We start from the raw sequence: 25,380 nt of genomic DNA on the forward strand, positions 1-25,380 counted from the left end.
ACTCTCCGCACACTCACCGGACCTGGGCTAGGACTGGGTCTGGGGGCTCCCGGAACTCGGCAGAAAATCCTACTCGGCGGGCGGGGTGGGGGAGGCACTCTATGTATTCTTTTTCTAGAACTTCCTAGATACAAGATTTAAAGTATAACGAATTGTATTTTAGATGTTAATTTGGATCATTCTCATTATTTGCACTGTGATTTTACCTGCTATAAGCACATTAACCTCATTCATATCCAACAAATCCTAATTCTGCTATCCAAAGCTTTCCTTAAATATACACAGAAATGTAAGTAGATACACACTTTTCTGCAACAAAATTTTAGACTTTCTCAGTTCTAATTTAATTGCAAAAATATTAGTAAATATCATCTACATATACAAAAACTTTTATGAAAAAGTGGGTTATAAAGTTAAAAAGCATTAGATACCAGAAAATAGAATCTGAAAAGGACTCTAGTTCATGAACATGTTTGTACCCAAAAGGACCATAAAATTGCCATGTGTTAGATACATGTACCAACCCCCATAATGAGCCATGTGAATGTAATCGTTATATATTGCGAACATGTACTATAAAAAAATTTAAAGTAAGGCTCCCAAATGTAAACAGTTAAGAGAGAGTCTTCTCACACCATCTGCCTGTAGAAACAAACTTTACCATGCAGAATAAACATGTGGGTGCCAGTTTCACACCAGGGGTGGGGGCACAGCATAGTGAGAAACACAAAGGAAGAACTGGGCATCCTTTCCTGCCACATATTCCTGGCCAAGAATCTGAGCTGCTCTTAGTCCTCTACTTGCTGAGCTGAAGGCGGGTGCTATGGCACCAATCCCACATGCCTGAAGCACTGCCAGGGGAAACTCACATCACATGGCCCTGGACTGGGCAGGAGAATCACAGAAGACAGCAGTCACTGGGGATCTGAATACTTCCTTCAGTGCTAACACCTGGGACGCTCCTTAGTCAGAAGAACACTTAGGAGAATCCTTTCATTGAGATTCTCAGTGGCCCAGACTCCTGTCACTCTGAGAATAGATATAGGGGGATGCAAACAGTATTTCAGTTCTTGTGCCAGAGAATCGGACATACTGTAATCTGCTGCTCTCTAAGGTAAGAGGCCCTAGCAGTCCCAGCTCTCAGCAAAGAACCCAAGGCCCAGACCCTTTAATGAAGGAGCAGCTGCTCAACAAGTACACAGAGGCAGTGAAGAAGCAAGATGGCCAAGTCTTATGGAGGTGGGAGTCATTTGAGGGTAGTGTGGGAGTGGGCCTCACCCAACCAGCTAGAGGGTGCTGCCAGCCAATAGGGATGCTCTCACCAGGGGACAGGAAACAGACCCACTCGAGGGGAAAACCAGGACTAGACATAAGTTTTGAGAATCCCATTTCGCTCAGAGGTACAATGAAAACAAGAAATGTAGCTGAGGAAGGTAACCCTTGCAGGCAAGGTGCAGCACACACTGACTCTCCTTCCCTGCACTATCTGCACTTGTGTCTGCTTCCCCACAGAGTCCTGGGTCTCAAAGAGCTTTTAGAAAAGGAAAGAACATGTTGCACATGAAAACCCTGGTAAGGTAAAAGGCCATGGTCTTATAAGGAGTGTGCAAGATTGGAAGGATTTAGATTTAAGCATAATTAGCATACAATCCAGCAACCTTACTCTTAGGCTAGCCCGAAGATCAACACAGATCCAAGCTTTATTCAAAATTGTCAAAAATTGGAAGCAACAGATAAATGGATAAATAAGTTCTGGCCCACTGAGGAAGGATCTTTAAAAAAAAAAAAAAGAAAGAAAGAAAAAGGGTGATCAAGCAATAGAAAACATGAAGAACTCTTGAAAACACATTGCCAAGCCAAAGATGTCTGTCTAAGAAGGATACAAACTGTATAATCCTGAAACTTACATGCAGGGAAAGGCACAACAAGGGACACAGTAGAAGGAGAAGCAGCTGTCAGGAATCCATGGAGGCAGAGGGTAGGGTGAACAGACCAAGCAGTGAAAGTTCTGAGGACACGGAAGGGTGGAGATCAGGCGTGAAGCACTGCCTCATCCTGCAGAGACCCTCATAGTGATGTTGTGTCCATGGGGATGCACAGGTCACAACAGTGCCTCACACTGATAACACAAGGGGCCAATAATGGGGACACAGTGGGGAGGGAAGAGATATATAAAAACTGTGCTTTCTGCTCAACTCTAAAAACTTTAACTGCTCTAAAATAAAGTTTGTGAATTTAAAAAATGTAAACAGCCACCTACTATATGATTCCACTTTCATGACATTCTTGAAAGGCAGGAATGACCAGGATGCAAAACAGATTCATGGCAGGAGGGTGGGGGCCTCTAGAGGACAAGGTAGCACTGCATCTCAGTGGCGGGACATGAGGCAATGTTCAGAGAAGCTTGGTCTGAGTCACACAGGACGCCTCACTATTGTCACAACATCCAGTGACTCCGCCATTATCCCACAAACAGAACCCCACCATCACTGTGGTCACCTCAGCAATACCCACATGTTGTTCCCTCTTCCTGCTCTCTCTTACCTGGGATCCTCTTGGGAATACAGCTGCATCACTTGTGAAAGGTGTCACCTGCCCCTCCTTTGGCTGGCCTGTCTCCCTGTGAAAGGCCTGGTCTTTTTTCCAGCAACAGCCCAAACACTCAGGGTGGCCCACTTGTCCCTCAAACTGGATCCAGGGTTAGCAACCTCCCTAGCTTAGCAGCAGATGCTCACTAGGAATTGGTGAGATAGAAAAGTAAGCAGATGAGTGTATGTATTTGGGGACTTCCCTTCTGGATTTCTACTTGCCTGTACCATGCCAAAGTGTGTTTCAAGACTGACCTTTTCAAATCTAGAGATGTTATCAGAGAATATTTTGAACAGATAACTTAAAATAATCCACATCAAAGCTTATGGGGTAGATATTCATGATAAAAACTCTTGGAAAACAAGAAGCAGGATTTCACAAACTTGGTAGGGAGCATCATCACAGCATACCAGACACCTTGAGATGAACTGCTGAAGCTCGCAGGACCTGAATGAGACACATGCTCACCATGATTCTATGTGACTCAGCAGCCAGGAGTCAGGGCACAGAGGCCAAAAAGGCCACATACCCAATTTTCACAGAGGACAGGAGAACTATCACGACAACAGTTGTTGAGAGAGGGTCAGTGCACAAAGCCTGACTGTAACCATCAGGCAGCAGATAAAGGCCTCCTGAGACATCATAAAATCAAGCACAAGAAAACAGAGAAAGTCTAATGATGTGTGCAGCTTCTAGCCTAAAACCCATAAAACTTGCTAAGAGCAATTAAAGACCATCTCAATAAATGGGGGACATGTAATGTTCATGGTTTAGAGGATTAAATAATGTTAAGAGGCTATTTATTCCCAAAATGATTTACAAATTTATTTCAATCCTAATCATAATCCAGCAGAGCATTTCACAGGAATTAACAAATTCATTCTGCATAGGGACACGTAAAGGACCAAAGCAGCCAGGAATCTAGAAGAACAAATGAGGAGTGTCTCACTAATGTATATCAAAAACGACCCTGAACTAGGAGCAAGGGAGGACAGTTTAGTACCAGCAGAGAAACAGACAAAAGGAGCTGCAGTACAGTACAGACCACTCAGCTGTACCCAGGAATGGCCACCAGGCTGCTACCAGGGCAACAGGATGCCAACAGAACACTGGAAAGAATGCTCCTCCCAAACTGGATCATCTGCAGATCACAGAACAAAACAAGCCCATCTGCCTATTTCATACCATGTGCAAAGCTCAATTCCATCTGAGTGCAGTGGTGCACATAATCCCAACTACTTAGGAGGCTATAGCAAGTTTGAGGCCAGTCTGGGCAACTTGGCAGACTCGCTCTTGTAATAAAAATAAGGGATCTGGGGATGTGACTTATTAGTAAAGCACTTATTGAGGATGCTCTAGACACACAGACACAGATACACACACATTCTAGAGCCCTATCAGATTGAAGTGTTGAAGGTAAAATCACAGTATATTCAGAGAAAACTGGAATCTCTTTAATGTGCTCATGACTTAGTAGGCAAAGATATTTAATCAAGACTCCAAAAGTGCCAGAACAAAGATGAAACAAAATCAGTATGTTGGTCTACATTAAAATGGAAAATGTCTATTCATCAAAGACACAATCCAATTACTTTAGCGTAGTTCTGGATATGGCTGACTGTATTTCCTAAAGACAGAAGACCCACTCTGGATGTGACACTAACAGGCTTACAAACTGGATGGGATAAAATAAGAAAGAAGGCTCACTGCCTCCTGCCTACCTTGTCATGAACTATTTCCTCTCTCCTATGCCCCTCGGCCATGCTGCCCTGCTTAGAGCCAGCTGACTAAGGAATGAAACCTCTACAAACTGTGAGCCCAAATCAACCTCTCCTCCTTTAACTTGTGATTGTTGGGTATTTTTACCCCAGGAACAAGAAAGTAACTAAAGTATACCCAACCCCATCCAGTTCCATGAGACTCTGTGACTCAGATGTCAACAGGGTGGGTCAGGTCTGAGACATGTGGAGCCAGCAAGTGAGGTGGCATTCACCTACGGGGACAACAGCTTGTCTGGGGCTGGGAAAAACGCATGCTAGGCAAGACCTGGCATTGTGGTCTCAAGTGTAAGCTGCCAATGTCAGACGGATACCAAATAAATCACACAAACAGCACTAAACTCTACTCTATTTCCCCTTGACACACATTTCTCACAGGAGTTCATCATATGTGAGATGTTACTTTGCCACCTGACTTCAGATGAGTGATGAAACAACCATCTGGGTCAACTGAATCCTTCTGTGGAGTGCCGCGCCTGAGCAAGGTACCAGCAGCCTCTATCCCCCTCTCATGCCACCCAATAGAGACCTGCTCAGTTACGACTGTCCTGTGGTCTGCTGCGCTGCCAACAGCAACCAGCTACCCCATGCCTCTTCCCTATACAGATCCTGACTTCTGTACACACAAGGAGGGACAAGTCACCATTACTACAAAGGGAAAGTGACAAGTCAGGAAGAACAGTCTAACAATCTGATAGTGCATTCCCAGATGGAGTAGACTGAGGAGGCCCAAGAGCCTCCTGCTTGCAAGTTGGCTCATGAAGGGCAGTAGGAGGCAGCAGTGACCACAGACAAGTCTACTTCTGGTCCTCCAGAGCCAGGACCTCCTGTTGCTGGATACTGTGGACATGCCATGGGTGGAGTCTACAACAGGAGAGCCTGACTCCTGAGATGCCCCTGCCACTCCAACCACCCCTGCTGACTTGTCCCATCTGTACCTCAGCCCTCCTTCAAAATCAATACCAGCCATGCTGAGCACTGCAGACAAAGTGCCACTGCTATCTCTCTGGCCTCTGGAAGTAGACAACGCATTGAAGGACTCTGATACAGACAGGGCTGCAGTGCCACAAGCAGAGGTCCCAAAACCACAAAATAATCACTACCACTTTTGAAGAGTTTTCTCTTACAAAGGTTGTTTTACAAAATTTAGTAGCTCTGACCCTCCCAGCAAGCACGAAGAATAAGAGAAACAAGAAGGAAGGGTCAGGACAGTCACTCATCTCCAGGGAAGCCTACTCAGGCTATTTGCTTGCAGTAATACATCAGTTAGCACACATGCAAGATACTACCCAGAACAAAAAATCCCAACCTCCTGAAACCCAGGAATACAAGACTCAATTCCATACCTGAGGGATCACAGGGCAAAATGTCACTATGACAACCAAATACTGCTCCACATCCACTGTGTAAGACACTGCTAGATGCTGAAGGTACAGTGATGTACAACCCTGACAAGTGTCCCCATGACCACTCTATTTGGGGTAGGGGAGGGGAGGCAGAAAAAAAGGGAAGAATTTTACTTCATTAAAATTTTTCTTACTAAAAATTAGCTTTTATAGCTTATATGCTATAAATAAGATTCTGCATCCACGTTGTAGAATATTAGGACACACTGGAAATAGCTCATTTCAAATAGGAAAATGGTTTGTGTTCACCCAGTTCTAGAAGCCAATTTTCAATTGCTTAAAATAGTCATGATATTTTACCAAGGTAATTATACTCTTAGCTATCAGTAACAATTAACTGCTTAGACTAGAGCCGCTTAATAAAGGTCTCAAAATAAAATTGCACATTCCAAGCACTGTATACTTAAATGTCAAGCACACAAACAGCCCTACAGAGGCTGAGAACCATCTGCAGGGCTCACCATGGCCAGATCCAGAGCTCTCCCCTGGAAATGCTGCTTGAGGTGGTCAGGGCAGGAACTCCCTACCCCCAGCAAGCTCAGGAAAAGACCCCGAGAGCTAATGGAAGCCTCCTCATGGACCCTTCTAGAAGGTACTTTCCACCCATACCAGGCCAGGCTGGAATCTTTAGAAGCCACCATGCAGCAGAGTACAGCTCCATCATACCAGCCAGCAAGAAGGATCCCTGCATTGGGCCTAGGGACCACACGGGTGATTGGTATCGACCATTGCCACATGCCTTGGAGGGACAGTTGGTGTGAATAATCAGTTAGTGCAGGGCAATCAATACCTACCTTCTCACTAACTCAGAGAGACATCATGAGCACGGCATGGGTTGGGGCAAGGCTGATTTGGAACAGGAAGCCATCGGCTTTTAATCTGCTCAACAGAGGAAAGAAAATGAAAATTTCCTACTTTAGGAGGTCAAGGTATTAACTTCAAGGACAGAAACTTCCCAAGAAGAAAGTCAGGCAAACTCCAAGAAGTTCAAGGGGTTCAGCTGGACAAGATGAGATCTCTACCTCCTCGGGGACAGGGATCATGCCACATAAGCAGCATCCTAAGCAATTCTACCTGGTGACTGGAGTCCCAACTCTGAGAGGGAGATCTGAGTAGCCATTAGCACAAAGTAACTCATAAAACAGAGTAGAGGCCACAACAGACACAAGGCAAATCCAGCCCACAAGAACTCCATAAGCCATATAGATGTGTACATGTGACAGTCCATACACAACCAGAATGTTAACCAGGACACTCACATGAGTGAATAGTAGGACTGGTGAATCTCCACCTACCCTCACTAGGTGGACAGGGCAGGAGGGAAGCAAGAGAATGGGTACAGAGGTGTGATCCAGGGCCAAGGACACGGTACCTCAGACCTACAGCCAAGGAACTACACTATGCCAAGCCCACTGAGCTTGGAAGCGGAGTCCAGAACCCCAAGTGTGTGCCCAGTGGGGATGGATCAGGTCTGCAAGACCCACTGGCACCCAGGAAATGAACCACACCCTTCTAGGAGGTCTGAAAGTCCCTATGGTTATCATCCTAGTGACAGAAAGCCAATATCCAAGCCTGAGGAACAGTGGTGTCATCCTACAGCATCAGACCCCAGGGACAGGAAGTCCTGCCTTGAGAGGAACTGAGGCCTGAGCTCTTCAACAGCCCAATAAAAGGTGCTTAGTCTGCAAGCACAGGCAAGGCAAGGTGCAGAAAATGTCACCCAGCTTTCCCAGGAACCTGCCTCCCAGATCCCAGGACCACCTGGAGGACTGAAGGAAGTCCTACAACATCTTCAGCAAGCCACAGCCTGCAAGCTGGCACCATCAACCACCCTCTTGAGCACAACTGTGTTTCTACCAGCACAACATGGAAGCAGTGTAGATGGCTCACACTGATAGTGGCAAACCATGCAGCATCCTGCCATTCCTTGTCAACACCTAGGATGCCCTGGATAATCCTGCCACAAAGTGCCACTCAGCTGTGACAAAGGAACAAACTATAGTAACACACAGTAACCTGGTGGCTCTCAAGGACACCATGCTGTCTGAAGAAAGTCCATCTCAAAAGGTTATATACTCCATGATTCCATTCACATAACATTGTTGAAACGAGAGGCTTCAGAAACAGCAAACAAAGGGCATCTCAAATATAGGGGGAAGGATGGGAATGAGCACAGTGGGCAGCAGTCCGAGATGCTAAGGCCTGTGCCTATATCCAGAGGTGACAGAAGAGCACAGAGCACACATGTTGCCAACACTAAGCTCCTAGTTTAGTGATGTTCTGCTGTGAGGAGTGACCTTGACCTATACCTCCCACAACCACCCCAATCTGCACTTTTAGTAGAGTCCTCCAGAAAGTTCATGAGGGAGTCAGTGCTTTGTCATGGGACCAACTCTGAGGCAGACTAGCTTCTGACTGTGGCTACCCCAGTGTTCTGGGCACATTTCAGGTTGGTAGACTAATGCGATAGATGGCAGTTTCAGTGTGCTATGTGTATTTTCCACTCATAGTACATTCAACTTGTGATAACTCTACTGGGAAGTGACTCCCGTAGGTCCAGAAGCATCTGTAGAAATGTAAAACCTACCAGGGGTAAGGAGTGCTGCTACAGAAAACCTTTTAACTTCCTAAGAATCTGCATTCCAGATGAAAACTAAAAACTTCTAGGCTGAGACGACCAGTGCAGATGCTGCTATAGGTCCGCACCAAGGAAATGCATGGAGGAAGCCAGACCTCTCATTGCTGGAGTGGGGTCCCAGGGATGGGAGGGGCTGCAGCAGCACACAGGGGGCTGAACCCAAGCAAGGACTCCTGTGGACTCCAGTGAGTGGATGCAGACATCCCATAGAGGCACAGGTGTTCATGTATACAAGCTGGCAAGCATACACATCCGGCCCTTCTGGGCTGAGAGAGCCTGGACCAACAGCACCAGACCTTCTACTCTATACAAAAGGATCCAAAGACCCCTAGAGAAACAGCTGACTATAGGACTGGAACAGGAAAGACATGGGTAACCTAGAATGTCTTTTAGGGCCACAATTAAGACAGTGCTCAGAACAAACACATCTCACACACATGAAACCATAATGACAGGGACACATGAAAAAGACCCAGGGTTGCACTGAAAGAACCCCAAAGTCACAACTATAGAACAAAGTACTGTTGGGTTAAAGCCTAAAACCTAAGATAAATACCCACCAGCCCATCTGATATGAATAAGTGGGAAGAAGAGACAAGTCACTCATGTTAAAGATCCTGTATAATTTATGTAGAGCCTCTGCCCCCAGGGAGAACCTTTATCTCCCCATCCAGTAGGTGTGGGTAGCTTCAGAAGAGCACATGTTACACCAAGTGTGGTGGTGCAGGCCTACAATCCCAGTACTCAGAAGGCTGGGGCAGGAGGACTTCCACGATTTCAAGGCCAGTCTGAACTACACAGCAAGACTCTATCTCAGAAAACAAACTAAAATAAAACAAAAAGATGACTGTAATTGCATAATAAATCTTGGAATGAAGTAGTTTAGAAGAAAAGAAGAGCACACATGAAAAACTTGGAAACAGGGATTTTATAGTGGAGAAACTTGGCAAATGAGCACAGCCAGGTACTCAAGGTCAGCAGCGCCCATGGTAGGTCACAGTAACAGTATGGCCCTTTCACAGGAGTTGATGATAGGGCAGTTTCTCTACAATCCTCCTGCAAAGCCCACAACCCAAAGTAATCATGAGAAAAACATCAGGAAAATCTAAACAGGGTGGGGGTGGGGCAGATCAAAAGTGCCAAGATCATGAAGAACAAAGTGTGACTGTCAGAGCCAAGAGGAGCCTAGGAAGATAGGGTCACGAAATGTCACATGGTAGGAAAGCTAGATCCTAGCCAAAAAGAAAGGCATTTCATAAAAACTAAAGTACTCTGAAGAAAGTACTGATGTTTGTTAATAATGAGACAACACAGTTTAATTAATTTTATCAAATGTACCACACAAATGTGTTTATAACAGGATGTTTACAAGCTACCTCAGTCTAGGCAGTCCATTGTTAGCTGGGCATACCAGGACACCTTGCCTGAAGCTGACCCTTCTCCCAAAAGAGCTGCATGTCAACTGCCAAACTCAGAGCCACCCACCCCTTCCTGGCAGCCTCCTGTAACTACTCTGCTCTTTCCTGCCTGGCACACAGAAGCACGTCTCTGGAGCATGAGCAGTGCAAAGCCTCCTGACACAGTGGATATGGATTTGGCTGTGGTGTGCTCTGTAATGATGGTCTGACAGCACAGCTCAAATAAGAACCAATAAGCCGATGCAATGAACCACTATGGCCATGTTCCCAGGGACCAGAACCAGCCTGCTGAGCAGGGAAACGAGACCTGGAGAGCCTAACAGCTCTCCTAACCTGGAGAGCTGGCTGTGAGCTGATAGGGCAAGGTCAGCCTCGGCTGTGGGACCACAGCGCAGCCTCCATGCGAGGATCTCATTGTTCAGTGGCCCACCACCCTGCCCCACAGCCTGATCTCCATCTGACTCTAAGTGCCCTGGATCCAGCATGACCTTGACTGTCCCACATTGTGCACCCCACCACCACCACAGGGAGCCATGTGGCGTGCACACCAAGGCTGCTAGGGCAGGAGGCTTCTCCGTCTGTTTCCATGTGTCTGCATGCTGACACCAGCAGCTAAACAAAAGCGTCCGTCTCTCCTGTTCATGGCTCTGCACAGAAGAGCATGAATTCTCCACACAGGTTCCCACAGACAGCAAATCCTCCAAGTCTTTGCTTAAACCTGACCTCAGACAACTCCCTGCATGTCATCCTGGCACTGTTTGTCTCTTCTCTGTCACAGCTGGCAAGCATATGCAGTTTAGTGTGGCTATGGCCTCTTCCCCCCTGGTCCTATAAGGAACATGTTTATAAGGAACCTATGCTGACACTAGCAGACACATGACAGACATCTGGGGAAGAAGGGAGGAATGGCGAGGCCCATTCCTGACCCTGTAAGTCCAGCAAAAGGAGTCCAACCCAAGGGCATGCACCTTCTCTGCTAAGGCACTTTGGAACTCTGCCCTCTCTGGCACTGAAGAAGGTGTTGGCTCCACCCATGTCTCAGGAAACCCAGTGTGATGCCAGGCAGATGTGCGGTCTACTTTAAGAGACAGAAAGATGCTGTCAAGAACGTGTAGAAGTAGTCATGAAACAGCAGCACGTAGGAGCCGAAACATAACCTGTTCCCTAAACATTGACTCACCAGGAGGTCCTAGCAGCAACACAGTCCTCGGTTCACCCAAATGTGACCGAGTGAAGGAGACATACATGGATGTAGCTCCTGTTACCACCCAGCTGCACCCTTTCTGGGAGAGGGGCATTTGGCACAGCCTCCTCTGCCCACTAAGCGCTAGGGTGAGCACAGACAGGGCAGCCATGCCAGCAAGCAGGATAGCCCATCCCTGCCTAAGGAGCACCTGGGGACAGGCTTGGCTCTTGTCGTCTTTGTCTGTTGAAATTTCAACACCCGCACAACTTTTCCCCACCGTACTGGGGACTAAATCCAGGGCCTTCACACTGAGTTATATTCCCAGCCCTTTGGGGACAGAGACAGTCATACTAAGTCACTAAGCCAGTTGGCTGGGATAGAATTTAAAATCTTCCTGCCTCAGCCTCCCCCAGTGCTAGGATTACAGCCATGTGCCACCACATCTAGGTCATGATAACTACTCATGGCTGCAACCTCAGTTTAAAGTGTTGACATTAGAACTCCTTTGGGCCAGAACAATTAGAAAAAACTAGACACCAGAATGGTTCCCATGACATCTGCAAACAAGTAACCACTGTAGGCCAGAAAACTCCAGCTTCCTCTGCACTTTCTGGCAATAAAGATAGCTGCCTACCTGCCAGGGCTCAAGAATGTTGACCTTCCTGCCACATGTGCAGCCTGCAGAGAACAATGGTCTGGGGCACTGGATATTGGAGAGGGATCAAGCAGAGTGGAGTCCACTGAGAACACTGGATTGGGGAATTCTGTGGCATTTTGAGGACAAAACAACACACCATAGCCAAACTTCTCAGTGCATCTTCCTGGATGGAGAAGAAAGCTCATGTTGCCCTGGTCATGGCTCCCAGGCAGTCACACACAACTCTGCCCAAGAAACACACAGACCACCAGCAGCAGGTGACAACACAACACTTGGCTGTGTAGATGTTAGGACAGAGTTAATGTGTCACAGAGAAAAAAGGCAGGTGTGGACAAGGCAGAGATGGCTTGGCTGCCCCTTCAGGAGCCCATACCTTGGTTAGCAGCAGGACACGCTTCTGCAGCCTCCGCGCCAGTGCCTCGTGGGTCTCGCGCTTCTTCCTCTCCTCTAGGAGCTGGCCACTGACCTGCCGCACCTCCTCCTGTAACTGCTGCTGGGCCTTCTCCAGCCCCCGGGCACTGCTCAGGAAAGCAAGATGGCACAGCGGTGAGGCCTGGCACACTGTCCCCAGGGTCCAGGACATCCTAAAATAGAGCTGCACGTGTGCCCACCTCCCCGCCGTTTCCTCACTCCTGAATAGCTACTTAGCGCCTTTCAGGAGTTTCTGGATTTCAAATAGACACTCAGGGTGATCCCAGCACACAGCAGGAGGTGGAGGGAAGCTCAACTCCACATACAATGGGAAAAATTGTCAACCACACAGTGCTACGGGACGGGGCTTCTGAATGAGCTAAATTGCCAGCGCAAGCACTTCCCGTGTGAATCACAGTCAGCACAGATGTGCGGGAGGGGGGGCGGGGGGGGGACTGTGCTGCGGAGGCTGGCTAGGCAGGAGATGCTTCGCAAAGCGGAAACCCTGCCATGCACTGGCACTGAAACTGTGGCACAGGAGAGAACAGAGGGATGGCTGGGCTGAGCACCCTCCCACCTGCCCCACAGCCAGCCATTATTTCTGCCAACTCTTTTTTCAGCATCTCTTCTTCTTCTCTGCTCCCATGGCTTCTGCCTCAGGATCTTACCTAGAAGACTAGAACAGCCTCCCAACAACCCTCACAGGTTGATCCTCCAGCACCAAGTCTCTTGAGACACCAGAGGTGGCTAGATCTTCCCTATCAGAGGGTGCAGAACAGTTGGAGGCCACCCTCAGCATGTGGCCACCACCCTGCCTCTCTCAAGGCCACCACTCCTCTCAGCTGAGTGCCCAGCACAAGTTCTGTGCCTGCTGGTCCTCCGGCTAAGGCCCGTGCCCAGCACTGCTGATCACAAGACTCATCAGTGCCTAGACAGCCTCCCCAGCTCTACCCCATTCACATGTGCTCACCCACAGAGGGATGTAGGGAGAGTGAGGGCAGGACCAACCAGGATAGCGCCCCTCAAGCAGTGCCAAGAAATGGTGGTGGGACACAGCATTTGTGCTATGCATATGGTAGAAACCTCTCTTAAAAGGAAATCCTAAATAAACCTCAAAACCTAAAGCAGGAATTAAGATGCTGCTGTAAAGTGACATTTCTAACGTTCACGTGAGGTAACAATGAGAACGGTGAGGCTGCTTTGAAAATGCAGAAATTTGGGACGGGGGCTATGAAGGGCATCTAGAGTCTTAGATCATCCTTGGCATTCAAACAGCAATGCTACCTTGATTACAGGATCTCAACAAAACCTCCATGACAACAGATAATCTTTTCCTCTGAGGTAGTCTAAGTTTTTCCTAAATCAGAATTTAGTAAAACTCTTTGAGCAGCTTAAGTACAATTTGAAACTGAATGTGAATCAAGCACAGAACTTTAGAAAGAAGCAAATGTTGGTTCTGTTCTACCAACTGTGGGGAGCCTGAGTAAACCTGGAGAGCCCCAGGCAGAAGCCAACAGGACCACAGATGCTGGGACCCATGTGCCAGCATCAAGGACACCACATATCACTCAACAGAGGGCCTTGGAAATCAATTGAAGAATCAGCCAACTGCCACCCACACCTCTAGGAGCTCCATAACCAAAACCATAAAATACAACAAGTACAAATATTCCTTGCAAACAGACATATTAAGAGGTTATTTTGAGTTCCAGTTCAATTTAAAACTATTCATAGACCAATTTAATAATCAAGAACTGTGAAATCGACTCTTGAATCATTGAATTCAGGTGGGTAAGTTCACAAGTGCTTTAAATCACTGCTCCAAAGTGGGTAATTTAATTAGGAGAATGGCAGCATTCACGGTGCTATTGTAAGAGTCGTGCATACAAAGGAGCAAGAACACAGCAATGCTACCTTGGAAGTGACCGGACAGAGCTCACCAGGTAGAGCTGAGGGAAAGGGGTTCCTTTGACAAGCTGTCCATAGCACAAGGGGGTCAGGGAGCCCTGGGTCTCGAGAGCACAACATCCTTATATCTGTCTGAGGTCATCCCATGCACAGGGCCTTCCCTCCAGAGCAGATGCAAATACAGTCACATGACAACCACCATCCTTTTCTGTTCCAAGGACTTGGGTTCAGGGTAATGGATCCAGGTAGCAAGATTTGGCCAGGAACCCTGCCTTTTGGTGTAAGCTGGCAACAAACCTACACACTATAGCTGGGCTTCAGGCACTGAAGGGAGCAGAGGGTGCAGGGACCAAGAGCCCTAACCTCAGCTCTTCACCCCTGTCCACGATGGTAAAAGGACATAAGTTGTGATGGTCAAGCATAACTGTCCACTTGACTGGATTGAGACTTCTGGGGGGGGGGCAGTGTACTCATCAGTGAATGGATCTACTTGTGTCACAGACGAATGCCCTCAGGTGGTGCACCCAACATAGAGAAGGCAAACAGACATATTAAGAGGCTATTTTGAGTTCAGTTCAATTTAAAACTATTAATAGACCAAATTGCCATATATCTGCCAACTGCAAACAGACATATTAAGACTCCCTTTCCAGAAGCTGGGGTGTGCCTTTAGACAGCATCTCTCTTACTGGCATGAGTCCCCTGCTGTGCTTCCCCACTGTGAAGTAAGTAGCTTTTTTCCTCCATGCCTGTCCACTATGCTGTTTTTTGCCATGGACCCAATCATCTGGAACCATTAGCAAAACTAAAGCCCTTTTCCTTTAAGTTGTGTATGTCAGGCATTTGGACCTAGCAAGGAAACCCTGACTAACATACCCTGTAAGCAGGTACACAAGCTGGGAGCTCTTTGGCACCCAAGGGAGAAGACAGAGCCTTCAGGAATGAAGTGCTGGGTTCAGATAGAAAAGTTCTCTTGCCAGGTTATGAAGAAAAACCTTTATTCACTCAAGAACAAAACACTGTCCATTTCGCCAAGAGAAGAGAGGCACAAAGTCAGGGCAGCCAACTGCAGACCCCAATCCTGTCCACAGAAGATGGAGGCAAGCTGAGCACAGCCAAGGACATAATTGGGCAGAAGACATCAAATAGGCAGCACTACGAAAGTCATTCACAACTCCTTGGGTGGTCGGGGCAGAGTGGAGGGGACATGAAAGCATTGGAACAGCAGGACAGCATCTTGGGATCAGACAGGGTGCCTGGGCAGAGCAAGAGGACCCGCAGAAGGGTGTATCTGAGCACAGAGAGCAAGAAGCAAGCAGGAGGCCCACGGGCAGGTCAAACAATGAATGGGCAGGGCCCTGCCTCCCCCTCAAGCGCCCATACTGCCTGACAGAGATACCAGGCTGCTGGTCCCACACTGCAAAGCTGTCAGTGATGGACAACAGACAATAAGCTAACACAAGAGTGCCTGCATGAGGGGCAATGGAGGGAAGGGAACGCACACAGGCACAGTGTGAGGACAGGACTGTGTATGGGCTACTAGAAAGGTGGGTAAGAGGCTCCCTTTCCATGGGAGCACGGCCACAGCATGAGGAATAGAGAGCCAGCCTGAGGGGCTCAAAACCAGACAGACAGGGCACAAGGTCAGAGAGGAAGAGAGGCAGATGAGGAAGAGGCTACACACATGACTCAAGAGCTTAGAGAGGTTTGCTGCATTCTAGAGGTGGTGGATAATAGGCTGACAGTGCATGGGATAAGGAGACTTGTTCACAAGATGAGGGATAGCAGCTGGGCACAGTGGCACATGCCTATAATACCAGCACTTGGGAGGCTGAGGCAAAAATTACTTAAGAGTTCAAGGTCAGCCTGGGTTATACAGTAAGTTCAAGGCCAGTCAAACTACAAGGTGAGACCCTGCCTCAAAAACAAAAAAAAAATTAAGATGGAAATGGCACAAAAGCACAGCAGCATGCTCCAGGTGCTGGTCCAGCAGAGGAGTTCCAGAGGCAAAGAAGCACCAGGCCAGCATGAAGCCCTTGAGAAGCAAGAAGGGATGGAACTCACTGTCCAAACCTTTACTCACTCAAGAACACTTCTCCCAGCATCCAGATTGTGGTGTTCCCCAGCAAGCTTCTCAAATCACCACCACCAAGTGCCCATCCATTCCCAGGATGCAGATAGTGACCCACACAACCTCAGGCTGGGAGGGTACCTCAGCCCCTCTACCCAACAGTTCCCATGAGCATCTGGTAATTCTGTCCCAGAGGTCCTAGACTGCTGATTCTTCCTGGAGGAGCCTTCCTCCATTCAATTTCAGCCTTTCTTCTGAGGGGAGGAAGAGAAAGCTCATAAAAAATTAAACCGCTAGCTCCATGCCGAGCTGAACTCTGAGGTCAGCAGCATTTCCGTGAACCCGTGGGAGTTCAAAATGAAGCTCTTGGTGTTTCAAGAAGAAGCTGGGCATGTTTATCGATCGATGCCTTTTGAGGCAGATCTACTGAGGGAAACAAGTCTGCACTTCTGAGAACCTGTCTTTGTGTGTGACGGGCCACTGTGGTCCACTTTAATGTAGTCTTCATCAGAAACCTCAGCCTAAGAATATCTGCTTCCAAGGAACAAGGAAAGGACATGAGACATTCCAAAGCAGCAGGAGATATTTTAACGATCTTCTCCAAGTCACTGCTTGTTGCAGCTCCTCCCTTGCCCAACCCCAGAATCTTACAGGCTATGTCTACCTTACCCCAACTCAGCCCAGCCCCCAGCATGAACACAGTAAGGAGAGCAACTGTGAAAACAGATATGGAGGGACTCCCAGGTGATGAGCCCTAAGTGAAGTGCAAACACAGAGGGAGTCCAAGGGCCTCCATGGTTTGACCCAGGCCCAAATTCCCAAGATATAACTCTGAGCCAAGTACCTTGTCATGCACTGTCCCCCAAATTTATGTGCTGACAAGATGGTGTTTAGAGGTAGGATCCTCCTGCTGACAGGATAGGTGCAAGAAAGCTGCCTCTTGGCTCTATCACATAAAAACACAATGTAAAGAACCATCTGCGTGCAGGAAAACAGCCCTGGCCAGACACCAGCTCTGCCAGAGCCATAACTATGAGAAATAAATGTCTTCAGTTTAAGAGACATGAAGGGTGGCAGTTTGGTGATGGGGAGCCCATCTCAAGAGGACAACTTCCTCTTGTCACACCTGAACAAGAGCTACCACACACAGGGGACAATCCTCATGACTGCCCCAAGTATTAACTGATGGCTTGAGCTAAGTTAAGACATAGATATAACTGCCTGTGCACAGTTTCTTAGGAATTTGTCATGGAACTAGAAAAACATTAAAATTTTATTCAATCTTGCAAAATCGCTAAAAGCACCTTTATGCTTAGAGAGCCGAGAAGCATGTACCAAAACCCACTCACATGAACACATTTTTTACCTTCTCCAGTTTGCAGATGAGCAGATTCAGACCCAAGCAGCTGAGTCATCTCTGTGAGGCCATCATATCCCCTCCAGGACATAACGATGAATGCCCTCTATTGCCTGAGGTGTTGTGCCCAGAGTAGCCCACAGCACTGACTTCTGGTAGCAGACACCCCCAGTCAGACAAATTAGTTACACCAATAGGTCCCTTGTTATATGTCTGCATGCAGCATAAAAGGTTCTGGGTCCCCAGTGCCATGTCAGGAGGAAAACATACTGGGATGGACCCACTACAGTAGCCTGTGCAAATGTTAGCCTCCCCACTGCTAAGAGGAGCCACAGTCCTCCCAGCTCACCAGAAAATCTCCTGGAGCTGAAGGGAAATTTCAGAATCTACTTGCCCAGTAAGCAGAAGAATCAAGCTTGGAAGGATCACAGAAAGGGTGAGGGGTGGAGTTACAGCCCTAAAAGTGGACAAGATGGTGAAGGCCAGCCAGTCCCACTGACAGACTGGCCAGTAGTGCATACCAGACCCACTCCTGGACCCAAAAGAGAGTTGCATACACCTTCAGGAAGGGCACAGACAGAGCCGAACGCATCAGGACCTAGTGGACAATGAGTTGGCCACTGGCATGGTGGGACATAGAACCACGAAGCTCTGGCAGCAGGCAAGCTCCGGGTCCCTGAGATTTAAAAGGCCTGAAGATAAGCATACAGCAAAAGGAAATCAAGGGCATCTTGGGAACACCCACTAGGGGGAGCCAAGGACTAGAAGAGGAGTTGCCCTCTAGTCTCTGATGGTCTGAAAGAACAGCTAAAAGTAATTGGGCACAGAGGTTATCCAAGTGAAAATTTTTATCAGGGCTCCCTGAGGTAAAAGACCTGCTTCGAGGATGTCAGCCTGAGAAGGAGCTCACTAAGAGCTAGCTTTCCACACTGATGATGGCAGGATCCCAGGAGACTGAGATTTCCTGGTGGACCTGAACTTTACTTTCCTGAACTGCAGGAGTAGGAGCTAGGAAGCAAGCTGATCAAGCCCTGGCCACACACACACTCACTAATTCCTACTGCCTGTGACAGGGCAGGGTGCCACAGCTTCCTTGATATCCATTAGACGGTCCCTTCCAGCTAAAGGTTAATTTCCTTTTGTCCAGTTGCCTCCAAGAAAAGCTTCAGTTTCTAAGATTTTCTCAACAAAAACAGAAGGGTCATAGCACCGCACACAGAGGAGCTGGCAAGTACTGCAAACAACAAGGATTAGGGCCCACAGCTCATAGGGCTCTCAGACTCAGGGCTCTCAAGAAAAAAGGGCCACACCCTCCACTGGCCACTATACAGCCACAGCCACGGTGTCCTGGCCCTAATAAGTCACTGTGCAAGGTAGCCATGCTGACTAACACCCTTGTGCCCTCCCTTTTGGTAATAAGCAGGAGGTCTACAGACACCAAACAAGAGTGAGGCCACAGACTTCCATGGCCCTCTATCCAAAGTCAGGCAAGGCATTCTTAGAGCACTGCCTTTCCTTGAAGTAGGCACTGGAGAAAGGGACAGTGCATGGACAGTGCCTGAATGGTGCTTCTTAGATGGCAAAACTCAACCCAGATGGGCATACAGAACAGATGGCCAGAGGGAGCCAGAATGGGCTCAGGATCAGGAAAAGACAGGGATAAAACCAAGGATTTGAGGCTCCCAAGTAGGGACCATGAACAGTCATGTTCCGGGAGACACAGCAAGGACCTACTTGCCCTTGAGTCCTCCCGCCTATGAGAAAGGCATCACTGCCAGCCCAGCTTCAGGAACCAGCACTGAGGGGCCCACCTGATCATCCCTAACCATCCCCCCTACTACCACCACACCAGGGCAGGAGGGCAAGGCCTCCAGGGTGTACCTACAGCCCCTACAGCCTTCAGCACCCCCAGGCTCTCACTCAGCAGCTGCAGTGATTGTCCCTGCCTGCCCCTCCCTAAAGCAACACCACCCTCCTCCTCCCAGCCACCAAAGCTACCCTAAAATGTACACTTACCACAACCCACTTCCCATGTCCCTCCACACATCCTGCTATGCACACAATACAACCTCAATGCCAGTCCAGTATGGCCTCTGCCTACTCTAGCTCCACATGCTCTTGCTACCCTAGAGAAGTCCATACTTCTGTCACCTCAATCACGTGGTTTGCTGCACACACAGCCCTGAGAGCCTGCCCTTCTGCAAGGGTGTCCTGCAGCCTCAGCAGCATACCCTCAGTTTAGTTCACCTTTATCACTCTATCCCATGACCCAATCTTTGCCTTCCTGTCATGACTTGCTGTACTTACTATGTAGCTTATCAATTTAAAGCCCTACCCCCCACTCTACTCCAGAAGGGTGGAGGGAGCAACAGTCTGACTATCCTTCTACTCTCAAATGCTATGCACAGTACATCCTCAGCAAATCACTGTCATCATTGTGCAAAAGGAGAACCAGGATGGGGAAGAACTGAGATTCCAAAGCCCACAGGGCACTGAGTTGCTCCTGGAAATGTCAGGAAGAGGAGATGGGGCCCCCCCCGGACAGAAACAGGAAGTCCCTGGAAACATTTGTCCAGAAGGCCTAGGTTCCCAGCTGGGTAGAGGCAGCCCTGTGCTATCACACGTCCACTCTAGCCAGCAAGACAGCTGGTCAACCACAGAAACACAGTTATGATGGGGTATGTAGCAGATGCACATGTGCCCTTGGCTCAGGTCCTCCTGCGGGAGACCTGGAGAAAAGCAGGGGAGGTCAGCCTGGGGGCTCACCTAGCACAAGGATCCAGAGAACCTGATCAAATCTCCACGGCACTTGACTAGCCCAGGTCCATGCACACTGCACTAATTTCTCTGGCTTCCATGTTCCTGCTATGCTCACAGCACTGATATCTACTAACCTCCAAGGCTGTACAGAACTTCATAAGCCACACAGATCTGGTGCAAAATACAGAGTACTTAGCAACTATCTGTTTCCTTCCTGTGCCCTGCCATAAGGGAAGGGGCAAGTCCATCATCTGCATCCAGCTCCCACTGTGTGGCAATGGCGCCCTGGTAACAAGCTGAGAGAGCCGTATATCATGACCTATTTCTCCGAATCTGCACAGCAGAGGTCAGTGGCCAGGGTTCCTTGTAGGCACACATTTCTCCCTCCCGCACAAGCCCTCCAGGATGAAGACTGCCCCCAAGTGCACACACACACTTGTGCATGAGCCCTACAAGAATCTGACAGCAGTCTTGGGGCAGGACTCACCTGGGCACCATATACCTTTGCAGACCCTTCACATGGCCAGCCTCAGCACCCACTTGCCTGTGACAAGATTGTGGGGTGTATAAAGAGGAAAAGAACAGAGATACAGGAAGGAGTAGGTAGCAGTTCCTGTGCTGGCCTCTCCCACTGGGTACCCAGGCACAGATTCAGGCAGCATTGACTGAGATTCCCCCAGTACCCTACATGCCCGAGTACCGTGTGGCACACAGCTGTCTTTATTTATGCCATCTTAAATGCCTCCAAGTGTCATTACACATTTCTCTGGAAAAAAAAAAAAAAGAAAGAAAGAAAGAAAGAAAGAAAGAAAGAAAGAAAGAAATCCAAATAGCATAAACAAAACCAGAGTATGAGAAAAGCAAAGATTGAAATAATGAGCAATCAAAGGCTGGCCAAGGGGGCAGGATCAGTAGGGCCGCTGGTCACTGCTCCCACACAGCCTCTGAGGAGAGCTGTTCCTAACAGCTCATCAGTGCAAGTCACCAAATGCAATTTGCATTCCCAGATAAACAGAGGCCACACAGTAAATACTCTCCTTTGACCTTGAAATGTGAGAAAGAAAATTGCTCTTTGTAATTTCAATTCACTCCCAACCATGATGCATAATCCAATTTAGACGATCTGGTCACCAACCCATATGTAATCCCTTGAGTGGGACTGCCTCCAAAGATGGGGCCCCAGGCACCAGCAAGACAGTTAGCCCACCCCTCTCTGCTGTGACTCAGGAACTGAGGAGAGCATGGACCAGAAGCAAATCACCTCTCAAATCTTCACTGTTATGTATCCTCCTGCCTGATTTTTGGAGGAAAAAGATGTAGACATAATTGAGACAATCCAAAGCCATAGCTAACATAGAGATGCAAAGCAGGTACCCAGAGTCACACAGAACCAACTTCTGGGTTGGGTAAAAGACTAGCTCCCATGTCCTTCCAACCTCAGCCTGCCTGGGATGAGGAAGTGGAAGCCGGGCCCACCTTCTAGCGCAGAGAGAAAGACCTGGAGTTCCAAAGCCAGCAGCACAGGACGCAGGGGGCTTCCCAATTCTCTCCTATGCACCAGTGTACAGCAAACAGCTCCTGCCCAGTTCTATAGAGTTTTACTGGAACACTGAAGGCTCGTCACTGATGAACTGCATATGGCTGGTGTTCTGTAACAGACTCTGTGGCCTGAGAAGCCAAAAACATTTACAATCTTCCCTTTATAGAGAATGGCTACCCACTGCTGGCCTGTACTGAAGATTTCCTTTAGAAATGCCAGCAGGGATAACTGAAACAAAGCCATGAGCTCTCAACCACACTGCCACCACCTCAATTGCTACCCACTCCCTCCTGCCAGCCACTGGCCCTTGAAATCCACAGATTCCAGCCAAAAATAACCCTCCTATTAACCCACCATCCCTTGCCTAGTACACCTGCACACCAATGCCTTCTGGTAGGAATCTCAACATGTGAACCCCATCTCTTCACATGAACAGGGCTCAGGGCAGCCCCAGCTCCCACCCCAAGGCTCCACCTGGGCCAGCACTGTCATTACACCATGCAAAGAAGCTTGTCAAGCTCTCCTTCCTCATCCCCTCCAGGAAGGTCTGTCTGGGGGAGAAGTCAGCTGCCGTTTCCTTCAACAGTACAGGAGGTGTTTTCACACTGTTCTCCAGTTAAGACCACACCTCATGTATAGGGAGGTACCCTCTGGGGAACAAGGCTCAGGGTGGCTCAGTTGAGACAGGGCCTATGCTTTGGCCTGCTGTAGTTTGGGCTCTAAGCTCCTACTCTTCCAAGTTCCAGCCTTCAAAGGTCCAAACTCCTTCTCCCCCCACCCCCCGACACAAACTTTTGGAGGATGGACACAGGAGGGAAGGGAGGAAACTGAGTCCATAAAGAGAGAGCTGCTGTGGACACCTGAGAGAGGCAGGACCTGCAAGAGAGCTAAGAACACAGAAAACAGAAGGTCAGCAGCACTGGCAGGTGTGAGCAGAAGCCAAGAAGGGGGCTCCGGCTCTTAACAAACGACACACAGAAAGCAGTGGCCATGTGTAGTGTCTCTGGCCTGTTCTCTGTCCCTCCTTCAGCCAGGCCTCGAGTTCTAACCAAAGTCTATTGAATTCCCCACAAATAATCCTTCAAAGAAATGAAGTGCCAATCACCCATTATCCCACCTGCAACATTCTCAAATTCTAAAAGCACCACTGTGTGGATCAAAAAACCTCATGACAGCCAGATGTGGCAGCACAAGCATGTGATCCCAGCACTCTGGCAGGCTGAAGTAGAAGGATCACAAGTTCAAGCCCAGCTTGGGCAACTCAGTGACTTAGTAAAACCCTGTCTCAAAGAATGTGGGGGGAGGCTGGGGATGTTGCTCATAGTAAAGGCCCTGGGTTCAATCCCTAGTACCACCAAAAAACAAACAAAAAAAACCCATCCAGTACAGTAAACAAACCTTTTCTCTTTTTTCAGTAAGCAATCCCAGATATTTCACTACAATGAGGGAGAGCTAATTAACATAAGTGAGAACATACGAGGAAAAAGAGAAGAGGAAGCCACAGCAACCTAATGTATGTCAGCACAAATAAGAACAAGTGTGTGACTGCCCAGTGTTTATATGAGTGTGTGCATAAGTGTGTGAGTGTGAGAGACAAAGGAAAGACAGAGAGGACCTTGGAGAGCTCAGCTTGAGTTTCTGTCAAGGGAGTGACTTCATTCGACACCCAGGAATGATAGGAACATGTCAGTGGAGATGTCTCACTGACATGTCTCCCAGCCTCACTGCTGGAGTTTGCAGACAGCAGAATGCACACTGCAGGACCTGGCCAGGGAGAGCTCTGAGGAGCTTGGAGCTAGGGCACAGCGCTTAATTGAGATGGTGAGTTAAATCGGACACATACTTAAGAGATGAGACAGAATAATCTCAGCAACATCTCTTTCTTTGGAATCACCCAACAGCCCAATTAGCAGCTCTGATGCCGAGGTTCTGGGCACCCCCACAATCGATAGCAGCACGCTGGCCAGCAGAGCTGGACCGCCTGCACCCACATGGCCTTCGATCGACACCTGTGCTCCGCTATAATCCTCCAGCCTCCACTGTGGTGCCTGATTAATACAGCCCGCACCCCTGTTTATTCTCCTATTGATTTTGCTGTCCTCGACCCAAAGCCTGAAAAAGTCAATACCCAGCTGGGCGAGGCACTCTGCTGTCTCCCCCTTGGCAAGGTGTGTCCCCCATCCATCAATCAAATATGCACAGCATGGGGACCCTGAAGGGAATAGAGCCATCGCTCTGTGTGGGGACGGACGACATTATATGTGACCAGGACTGATGGGCTCTAAATACTGTCAACAACTAATGATGAAACATCTCCAAAGCATTCCCCTTAGAAAACAAAAATGAAAAGAAAATGAAGCTTTCACAATTCTTTCTTTCTCTCCTATTGTTTTTAGTGCAAGTCAGGAGCACAGGGAGGCATCTGCTGACCGATGGCTGTGTCAACATGGCCACTCATTTATTAATCTCACTCCTCTCACCCCAGGCTCAGGCTTGGAGGGTTGACACTAGGCTTGAGAAATGCCAGCTCTACACAGTTTATTTCCTCTTGAACTTTAAGAGCTGACTGAAACAGAAGTGACCTTTAAAAGGCAGGGTTAGTGCTTGTCGGCACTGCTGAAGCACTTCCCGAGTACACAGCTCGAGAGGCGAGGCAAATGCCTGCAAGCCCCAGTGGTGACCCCACTGCTGGGGAAGCACCATGGAAGGGCATCAGCAGAGAAGGACCAAGGTGGCCAGTGAGAGCTGGCAAGGCCAAATGTAAGGGGACTCCAAATATGTAATACAGCTAACCACACTGTGTCTCCAGGAGCACAGGCTCAAGAGGTAAAGGGCTGGACATGTAAAACCCTGCACATTGTGGGCTCTAGCTGGGTCCCTGTCTGCCACCTGCTAGCAGCAGGAAAGACAGACATGGAAAGTACCGCCATCTGCTTCTCAAACTTCTCCCAGAGGAGCACTCAGAAGCAGCTAGTGTGCTCCCTGAGCTATGCTCTGCACTCCTGCCAGTCAGTTTTCAAATGTCACCTAGGATTCTTCTTGTGCCTCTGCCCAAGAAACTCTACCCCTTCTAGAGCAAAGGGAAGCTATGGCTCCAGTGAAGAAGGCCAGGAGGGAAATGTGTGAGTACAGCGAAGGCAGACAGGCCCGGGGGGGCCTCTGTCAGGTACCACTTGAAACTGTAAAACAGCAGGCCCCAGGCATGACCTGCAGTGGGCACCCCTGAGCCAAATAGACGGCACAGTCCCCAGCTAAGATGGGATGATCACAGGCCTGAGAAGCAACACTATAGTACTGGAGGAAAGGCATGGGAGATGTGGGCAACCTCTACATAGTACCAACCTGCAGCCAAAGCTGCAGAGACAAAGTTGCTCACTACAGTAGGCCATGGCAAAGATCTCAGCCCCAGAAGGGAGTACAGAGAAGGAGGTCACCTTGGAGGTGGGCAAGGCCAGTGTGGCATGGCTCTAGATCTGGATGTGGACTCTCTTCCAGCCAGGACCTGGCTCTCTGAGAAGGACCCCTTCAAGGACAAGGAGCTCAGGCAGCAGCAGTCCTGACTATAAGTCAACTGTGCTGCCAAAGATACCTGTGGCCACAGTGCTGGGCAAGGTAATTTATTTTTTTTTTAATTTTTTTTTTTATTTTTATTTTAACATT

The 25,380-nt window shown here is 48.5% G+C and overlaps 1 protein-coding gene across 6 annotated transcripts in view; it reads right to left on the reverse strand.

Annotated features, from left to right (window-relative positions):
* Positions 1–25,380, reverse strand: part of Mad1l1 (mitotic arrest deficient 1 like 1) — a 356,419-nt gene that overhangs the window by 206,779 nt on the left and 124,260 nt on the right. For all 6 annotated transcript variants that reach the window (XM_023713536.1, XM_023713538.1, XM_023713535.1 and 3 more), the window contains one exon: positions 12,047–12,191. In XM_023713536.1, coding sequence (XP_023569304.1) covers positions 12,047–12,191 — 145 coding nt within the window. The remainder of the gene's footprint in view (positions 1–12,046; positions 12,192–25,380) is intronic.

This window comes from Octodon degus, unplaced genomic scaffold, assembly GCF_000260255.1.
Source record: "Octodon degus isolate 3935 unplaced genomic scaffold, OctDeg1.0 scaffold00031, whole genome shotgun sequence".
NCBI lineage: Eukaryota > Metazoa > Chordata > Mammalia > Rodentia > Octodontidae > Octodon > Octodon degus.